At 38.4% G+C, this 9653-nt stretch overlaps 1 protein-coding gene across 1 annotated transcript in view; it reads left to right on the forward strand.

Annotated features, from left to right (window-relative positions):
• The window catches only part of ADAM23 (ADAM metallopeptidase domain 23), a 70357-nt gene extending 60912 nt beyond the window's left edge, over nucleotides 1-9445 (forward strand). The window contains 3 exon segments of the mRNA XM_062004835.1: nucleotides 1616-1706; nucleotides 4607-4661; nucleotides 8751-9445. Of these exon segments, the coding sequence (XP_061860819.1) occupies nucleotides 1616-1706; nucleotides 4607-4661; nucleotides 8751-8864 (260 nt within the window). The 3' untranslated portion in view covers nucleotides 8865-9445.
• Nucleotides 9446-9653: the final 208 nt, after the last annotated feature.

Consider the following 9653-nt stretch of genomic DNA (forward strand, 5'->3'; position numbering starts at 1 on the left):
AGCTTGTTAGGCAGCTGAGGAAAGCAAGCCTCAGTTGGGAAAATAATGCATGTGAAATGGCATTCATTTACTCTCCACCATGCTCACTCCTATTGATTTGAGCTGGGTGTGACTTTAAAGGTAAGTCTAAATAAAATATGTTAATCCAAATTGTGAAAAATTACCTTTTAATTATTGTTTTCAAATTTGTGCACTGCTCGTATCTATAAAGCTTACTCTTTCTTTTCAGTCCAAATCTGTTATTCATATACCTGAGTATTCTTCATGTAGAAATTGCAGGAAGCAATTTTTAAAGCTTGGTTTTCTTTTAGCTACTCTGCAAGAAGCACCGATGACAGAAACATATCATGGATGCAGTGAAGTTAAGTCACTGCAGTAACCTTTAGGATTTCGGGCATGTAGTTATTGTAGTGGCTGGGACCGGGCAGAAGGTTTTGTGATACCAGCCTAACAGCTTAAAGCTCTCAGTTGTTGTAGTTGCTCTTGTTCTTTCCTTTGCTGATCTCTGGCTCCTCCTTTTTCATCATTATATTAGCTGTTGGACAGTTTTCTAAACTCAGTTTCAGAACATTAAAAATAGGATAATTTCAGTTGCTGTATAAAAGTTTTGTTTTCAGAGGACTGGGATAGGAAGTAAGAACTGGTTTTGAAGGCTACTCCTAAATACGGAAATGCTCAAAAAGGAAGTGTGCAATGTGCTGTAGAAGAACTGCTGTGTTAGTTTCATTATGCCTTGAGCACACATGCAATTAGCTTTACATCAAAGACTGCTCAATAAAAAGTTTTTATACAGAGCAATTACAATGTTACTCCAGCCTATTGTCAGTTTTCCTGGCCCTGTGTAAACAGAGCATCTCAGGGTCAATCAAGGATATTTTACTTAGGTGTTCTCTTGCCCTCTTCAGAAAATTGCACAACCGTATTTTGTGCTGCTTCTTTTTGTTGCTCTATTTTTCCTGTTCTCTTCCCCACTTTGTTGTTAAGTAGCTTCTTGAGGATGATGAACTGATGCTTTGATGTTCAGAAAGCTTAAGTGGAATACAGTTTTTATTTTAACTTTTGTTCCTTATTATATAATCCTTTGCTTTTGTCAAGCAATTGTTTGTAAATTTAGCATTGACGTAACTGTAGGGAGTCTGGTTTCTGATTAGCAAGTGGTGGTAGGTAGATGCACTCAGCTGAAACGAAAATATCTACTACCTTTCAGGATCTCCATGAAAAAAAGTTAGGCTTTTGTAGGTTTTTTTTGTTTTCATTTGCTGTAGTGGTAAAACATACAGCATTTATACTTTTTCCTTCAAGTTAAGAAATTTGTGTCCTCAGGTGACAATTCATTCACTAGTGAATGGAACGGAATAAGTTGCAGTGGGATTTAATGTCTAATGCTAGAATTCTAGCTGTGGTGGAAGTCAACATAGTGCAATGCAGAGACCAACAGCTCTGCTCATTCTTACAGTTAAAGAAATTTAAGCTGGGCTTGCCAAAATTGTCTAGAGACATCACTTTTTGTGCTGTCTGTATTCCTTGAATTATTTGACTACCCTTCAGTTGCTTCACTTAATGTGAATAAAGTGATTGGTTCTTATGTCTGTCTTACCCTAATCCTTTATCACAGGTCCTAGTGCCACCAATCTTATAATAGGCTCCATCGCTGGTGCCATCCTGGTAGCAGCTATTGTCCTTGGGGGGACAGGATGGGGCTTTAAGTAAGCAATGCCGCATGTCTTCTCTTCAGTGGCTATGGCATTTCTATTTCTTGCTTACATCACTAAATTTTGAGTTTCTGCTACAAGATTTCTAAGTCAACCTCTCCTGACCAAAATATTACAAACTGCTTTAAAGAGAAAGAAATACTCCTGCCCTAAACAAGAGGATGAAATAGATATGAAACTAGCAGATGTCATTGGGTGCAAAGTTGAAGAACCATAAAAAAACCCATTTAATTTTGGTAAGTTCACACTATTGCTTAGGGAGCAAGGTCTTTTTTCACCTCCAATTAGTTGTGTTGTTCTCAGAAACTGATTAGAGTGATTAAAAACCCCAAAAGTCAGGTTGTCCTGAGGAGTGTTTATTTTGAATGCAGTAGTACTTTCAAACTTTTTTATAATTAAAGACTTCATCTGTAAATGGTCAGTAGCTGCGTAGTTTTCAGTAACCAATGTGTTGATGCAGTTGAGTCAGAAATACCAGAGGTAACTTCTATGTGTTATGGATTTAAAAAAAATTATTAATTCATACTTAAACTAATATCAGGTATAGAGAAAACATTTTGAAGTCTTCTACTGTCTCCTGAATGATGAAAACATTTCTCACCCAATTCTAGTTCATCCTGTTTTAGAACTATGGAGAGCAGCACTCTAATTCATTCTGCTTGTGACTGTTAAAGCAAAGAGAGTCTTGTAAAAGGTATTTAATTCTTGCCTTTTTTGTAGTGTCAAATCTACCTACATGCACAGCTCATATTTGGTAAAACAGATCTCAATTTAGAATCAACTTTTATAACCTTACAAATCATGAGCGTGTTCAGCACAAGAACAAGTAATTTCTCATGGTATTCAAATGCTATTTCTTTTCAATAACACGAATCAAGATTAATCCATGTTTCAACAATAAGTCTTAATACCTTCATCAGGTTTGTACAATAATTCAAAGAATATTTTATATGCCTTATATGCATATTCCATGTCTGAGATAAGAAGAAAAACCTTATTCCTTAGTTGATTAAAGCCACTGTTAAAGTAGAATATAGTGGTCAGGTCGTATTTATCTGTTAATTCAAAGATACCTGTAAATGTTTATTTACTTCTGGTTTAGACTGCTCTATTTTCCTAGTGTGCAGTGGTCTTAATTACACATACAGAACCAAAATATTTCAGAATCCCTTTCAACCCTGCTGAAAACAGAAATTGGACTTTACCCTTTCCTCTAGACAAGGCAGCAACGGCTGCTTTTCACACTGCCTGCCACAGTTGGGTTTTTCTGGAAGACCCGAGTTAACCAATATGAAACATCCATCTTTAAGCAGGGGTGGATGATCTTCAGAATTAATTCCTGCTGATAGACAAACTGTGAGCTGCTTTTCAATTACATATACTGAATCAACTTATTTGTGCAATAAATACTCCCAGGTCAGTGTCTAGTATTTGTAAAATGCTACTGGGCAACTCTAAACGGTGTAGCTTTAATACAGTCTTGTGCTTTTCACTTTGTGTCTCATGTCTGAGATTTGTTTCCATATTTATAAACAGTAACATAAGTTACCATCAATGCATTTTTGATTTGTTGTCTCATCAGTTCTATGTTCAAAGGCATAAATTCAAATGAGGTGTATACTTTAGAACACGCAGTGACAGACGTGGATTTGCACATGGTGTTAACACAAGCAGGAATGGGGATTCGTTTGATGGTTTGAAATATACCTTCTGTGTGGAGGCCTAGTCTGCGAATAATGCTTTTTTACAGACTCTATTCTATAGCATTAATTGATACAAGCACATTTACTTTTTTTTTCCTGCCATATCCTACTAGATGGAGAATTATAGAAGAAAATTGTCTTTTAGTGTAATTAAAGTGGATTTAAAATACATTAAAACTTCAGTTAGTTGCAGAACTGAGGAGTGTTTTTTTTTTTCCCCCCTGCTCTTCACTCAATTAGCTTTTAAATACAGCCACATTTTCTGCCAGGCTTGCCTTAACATTTTTGGTATAGTTTTTGATTTACTGAGAACAACACCACATGGGTGTTTAAAATGCTTTAAAGAAACACTAATATTGCAAGTTGCTGTGGGAATGAACCAAGCTAGATTTTCTTGGAGAAAACAGATGTTTGATGATACTTTTGGACAGTTTTCTGCCATCAGAGATGTATGTCTGTTCTTTAGCAATTCATATCCTTTCCAAACCTGCATGTCTAAATTATGTACTTACATTGCAGAAGGTAATTAGTTGAAAACATAGTAGAAGTCATTAAAGCATAAAAACTTGAAGCAGTTTCTTCCTCTGGCTCATTTAAGATGTCTTGTGCTGTCATGGCCTTTGCCAGCAGCTGTGCCAGCTTTGCCTGGCTCTGGCCTGGGGAGACCTACACTCAAGAACTGCACAAACACAGAACTTGAAAAATCCCTTCCTGTCTAAAGCAACAGTATTTTACTGTCTCTTTCTTCTTTGTGTTTCACATCCCTCAGACCACTCTTACAAGGTGTTCAGCTTTGCATCCTGGTGCCATTGTAGACCCTTGTTATCCCTGTAGAGGATCTGTATTGGAAAGTTCTCTTGAAGCTCTTCCTCTCAAAAGAGCAAGACACAAATGTTTATTCTGTAGCAGAACCTCAAATACACTGGGCTGGCCTAGCTCACAGCTTGAAGTGCATGTTTCTTCTGTGGGTCAGAGGGGAACTGAAAAGGCTTTTTGACTTGTACACAAAAGAGGGCTGGCACATGTAGACCCTCTGATACTTTGTTTCAGGTATATCTGGAGGGACAGATGAGGATAATCAAGAGGATTTGAACTTTTCTTTTTTAAGCAAGTGATATGTTTAGTCTCTGCAAATATGAGAGAAGGTAGCTAATGCTTTACAAACTGGGAGATGTGATTTCTGTTTCACAGGTTATCAGATGTTCATATGAACATACGGTACTGTGGTGTCAAGTCCATATCAAACGTAAGCTGCAACTAAGCAAACTTTGTTCATGAACTGAGGGGGCGGGGGGGGTGGAAGGGAAGTGTAAAAGAAGTCTTGATGCAAGTTTGGAGAAACAAAGTAAAATGATAAACAACTTCTAGTTTTAAGAGTGAACCTTAGATAACCAAATTAATGTGCAGAGAGAGTAGGAAAGAAAAAAGTTAACTGACAGGTTTAGAGGATATAGAGCCTCATTATACATTCAGGTGGTTTAGAGTTAAAGGCTGGGAGTAGAAACCCTGTTAAGAAGTAGACTTCAGTTCAGTTGAGCCTTGCATAGTACTTTAAAAGATGTTGGTGTTGAGTGCAATAAGGGAGTCCTGCATATTTCTACCTGTACTCTGTTGGGTAATGTACAGAAGTACAGCCTTCATCAAATGTGAAGTTTATTTTGATGTAGCAAGTCTGTGCAAGCTTTCAATATACAGTGTTGGATACAGGACCACTATAGGAAGGACATTTTTACCGTTAGAGTGGCTTCAGTCACAGTCTTAGGGGCCTACACTCAACTTTTTTTCCTTAGTATATATTCACTTATTTTTGCAAAGCTACTGCAGCAATATAAACCAATTAAATGCTTTTGTTGCTGGCTTTAACAGTATTAAAGCACTTCTTGGTAACAAAGTAACATGGCTAAGAGGCAATGCTAGTAAAAGCAGTGAGGACAGAACATGAAAAGCTGCTTCTTGGGATTTCACAATGGAAAGTGGCTGACAGAGAAGAGCTGATTGTAGGTACAATTCTATTTCCAGCAATTGCTTTGTAGTTGAAGAGCTGCAGGATTTTCTGTCCCTTTATTGGAAAATTAATGGATAGACCAAAACTTACCCAGATGTAACAGATGACAAGTTTTTAACTGCTCTGTGCAGATGCATTTAGACCCTAAAAGTTTAGACTCTAAAAGTTTCTGCAAGATAGGCCGTGGAATGCTAATGGTGACTTTGTAAGGAAGGTGGTTTCTGTCCCTTAGCAACATTTTGGTAAAGCATGGATTGTGGGCCTGAATACAGTCTGCAGCATTAGAATCAAGCATCAGATGTTATCTCACTTTTTTCCAAACTACTAGAATAAATGGCAGGTCAATGTCTTATTTTAAGCTGCTAATTTTATTCTCTCATTTTGTTAATTTCAATCACTTTTGTAGCATTTGAACAATCTTTGAGGAACACCTAGGAAAACATTAGCTATTTGAAGCAATTAAAATGCTGGATTCAGCTAAATCTTTAAATACTTGCATAAACCTTTGTATTTATGTGATCACAGACAAAGGCAAAGATATGCAAGCAGATGTGTAACCACATTCCCGAATAGTTGAAAACAAAAAGTGCAGATGAATGCCACACGGTACACGGTACTTCTTACACACATCTAGCCTTTTTTTAAAATATCTTTTCCAAAATATTCCTTGTTTGTAAAGATGACCGTGCTAGAGAGGCAGTGATGTGCCATAGCTTGCTGTGCTTTTCTGATTCAGAATCACCTATAACTTTGATTTTGTTAGAGGTCCTTCTTCTGGTTGGATTGAAAGGCTCACCCTCATTACTTAGAGGCTTTAAGACATAAAATGCAACAAAAGAAGTCAACATTCTAAACTCTTCCATATAAAACAACAAAGTAGTAGGAAACAGCATCATTTCCTTTTGTGTCCTTCCATCGAGGACTGCCCCTGCCTTACCGTTCGGCTGAAGCATACTGAAAGGAACCTTTTACTACTGTAATACCTGGCTGTAAAGAGCTGCAAATATCCAGGACCTGGATATTTGAAACTCACCTAGTTTCCTTTCCTTTTATTATCATTTTCTTCGGCAGGAGAGAGGCCTGATCTGTTTGCTGATTTAAGTAAGACTACTGTCTTAATTTAGTATTAAAATGGTTGGTAAATTGGGATTAAGTTGTGAAAGCAGTTCAGGAATTTGTCTTCCTGCAGAATCTCCCCTGGGTGCCCTACTCTGTGAGCTGCCGGTGCAGTCGCAGGAGGTGGCAGCTCCTGTTCGCGCATGTGCACTGCCTTCCCTCACTGACACCATACCTGAGTCTCCTGACACCATACCTGAGCCTCCTGTTCATAGTTCAGGCTCTCCTGTTGCATGTTCTTTTAGTTCTTCATGTTTCTCATATGCTACTGTTAGCAGAGTATGCCAAGTGAAAAATGGCAGTGGTTTAGCCCGTATCATATTCCTTGAAGTGTGTGTTTCTACTGTATAAAATTAGGGAATGTATACATATGTGGTTTGGGCTGCTCACAGAATGCATGACAAGGGCACAGCAGACTTGACCTGTTGCCCAGTGACATGGATGCTGGTGGACATGTCCTAGAGCCAAATGGCCCTTACTGGAGTACCACCCTGGTCAGAGGTTAGGTTAGAAGAGATTTGATGGGATGAAAGTCAAAAGAGTTTTGTTACAAGAGCCGTACTGGGAACCCAGCATGGTTTCTGTTTATGCCTTAAAACACATAAACCCCATTTCTCTAATTAAAATAAGTTCAGGTAACAATGTAATTCTATGTGTGTTTTATTGACTTTTCGAGTGGAGTGGGAATATGGTACTTTCCCTAGAGTAGGAGGACAATTTATACAAACTGGTTTTTTTTTTTACAGGCATTGATGATTTGGTTTAAGGGAACTGGCTAATTAGTGGCTTATTGGTAGTGTTTGAATTAAAGTATGCTAGATAGTATTTTTAAGGGGGAGGGAGTGGGCTGAGGAGTGACTGAAACAAACACATCCTTTCCCCATTAAAACTGGTGGGACAAGCATTCACAAAGCAGGTTTCAACTCCCATTGAAACAAGTTACATTATAATCATACTTCCTGTCATGCAGGTTGGTCTGAAAAAATAATTTGGTCATCTCAAATTCACCTGTAGAGCAAAGGGGGATGGATTGAGATATTGAAGCAAAGTCAGCCTAATTAAAAAGGAGCATTACTGCAGTACTTCTAGAGTGGAAATCATGGAAAGATACAGTGACCTTTCAGAAACCTGCAGTTCTTAGGCAATCACCTTGGAAAAATGTAGGCACTGGTACCCGTGGAAAAAAAAAAACAAAAAAAAAACCAAAGGATGCCCAAGAATTACCAGTCCCTGGAGGTCTTCTCAAAAAGAAGTTGCCTTTGCAACTTTACATCCATTAGTCTCTTAAACCATCAGGCAAACCTTATGTATAGTATATTTATAAATGTTGTAGCAGTGGTAGTATGTAGCAGAGCTGCAGAAAATAAAAACTCCTGGGACTGGGATATAGCTTTAGGGAACTGATGAATTCCTGTTGTGTATTTTTTTTGCATGTTGGTTTGGTGACAGTAGTGGTGCATATGCCCAATGTTAAAACTAAATGCATGAGCCCCTTGCTTGATGCCCCACATAAAGCCAGATACTGGGGAGGTTGTACCTAACTTTTGTTGTCACTTCCTAATGTCTTGCTCTTTGCTATAAAATATCAGTGTCACGGGAGACTGGACATTACTGACTAGCTTGCAGTTCTGATGACACAATTGCCAACACTGTCCTGTCTCTTGTGAAGCTGATGTCTTCGCTATAATTTGCACCGTACTAAGAGTCCCAGCAGTTAGGGTCAATAGTGTAGTAAGAGCTCACAGTGACACTCACTTTTTCATTACACTGGAGTATGTAAACTAAATTCTGGTATCCTGGTGTAGCCAGAGATGGGCACTTGCTCTGAGAACTCGTCTCCACGTGCTTATCTGTTTCCAGTACTGGCACTTCTGACTCATTCCTTTGAGGTACGTGCATGCTTTCTTGGCCTAGTGGGCACATGTGTTACTGTGGGCTGAAGTTCCTACAAATTTAGAGGACCACTCGAAGTACTAGAGAAATAATTGAATTCAATATGCCAGCACAATCCTTAAACTTCATACAGAAACCAATACTTGATGCTGTGGCACAGAAAGTGTGTGCCCACGTTACCCCTTGGAAAAGTTACTTGTTAAACTATCTCACTGTGAGCCTTTTACTTTACTATGACATTGGCAATGTCTTTGTTCCTGTTATACCTAACTAATGACTTGCATTTTTCTCTTTTCATCTTGTTTTGATGCAATCTGGAAGAAATGTCAAAAAACGAAGGTTTGATCCAAGTCAACAAGGCCCTATCTGAAGAAATGGGGTTCAGAAAGCTATGACTTGCACTACTGGATTTTGGGTATGATGTCATTGCTGTAGCTGCATGGGAAGGAGACCAGTCAGGTAGAACATGAGAAACAGTAACTATAAACACAAGATTAAGATCTGAGGTGGCAGAAGACTGTCCTTTTTGGAGGGAAGTTCAGAATACTTCCTCTATTCACCTTTCTCTAAACTGGCAAGTATTACAAGCAAACGGTTTCAAAATCAGGTGGGTTTTTTTCTTTTCTTGAACAAGGGAGGAGACACACAGATGAAGTGCAATAAGAAAACTGTTCCAAAATAATGGCATGGTAGAAGATTGTTTTTTTCTTTTCCCCGGCCTGATGGCACTCTGTCTTCACTTGAGTTCGCATGACTTCCTTTTTCTTATCAAACTCCAGTGGCATGAGGAGCTGATTTTGAAAGGATAACCTGCATGGCTCACAACCAACCAAGCTAGCAAGCTGCACCCAAGCAGAATCTGCAGCCCAACTGGGAAGACAATACAGGGTTCCAATAGCTTTTCCAGCCATGCAGTGCATTATGTTGCTGGACTTCAGTGGCCCCTGCTCTGTCCCCTGGGCCAGGAGTCTGTTGGGTTTAGAAGCTGTCGAGTGATGGATGTAATTCTTGGAAGAAGGAAAAAATGTAAATATGGAAATAAAATTTTGATGCATCATTTTCACAGATTATATATAAATATATATATCTATGTGAGAGAAAAGGATTTCCATACAAAAAGGTTCTATTCTTTATGTAAGAAAGGTTCTATTCTTTATTTTTGATGTTGAGTTTGGTTTTGGATTTTTTTCCCTTCCCTTTTATTTTCTGTCTGTAGCATGTTGT

The sequence above is a fragment of the Colius striatus genome, chromosome 11 (genome assembly GCF_028858725.1).
Source record: "Colius striatus isolate bColStr4 chromosome 11, bColStr4.1.hap1, whole genome shotgun sequence".
Classification (NCBI taxonomy): domain Eukaryota; kingdom Metazoa; phylum Chordata; class Aves; order Coliiformes; family Coliidae; genus Colius; species Colius striatus.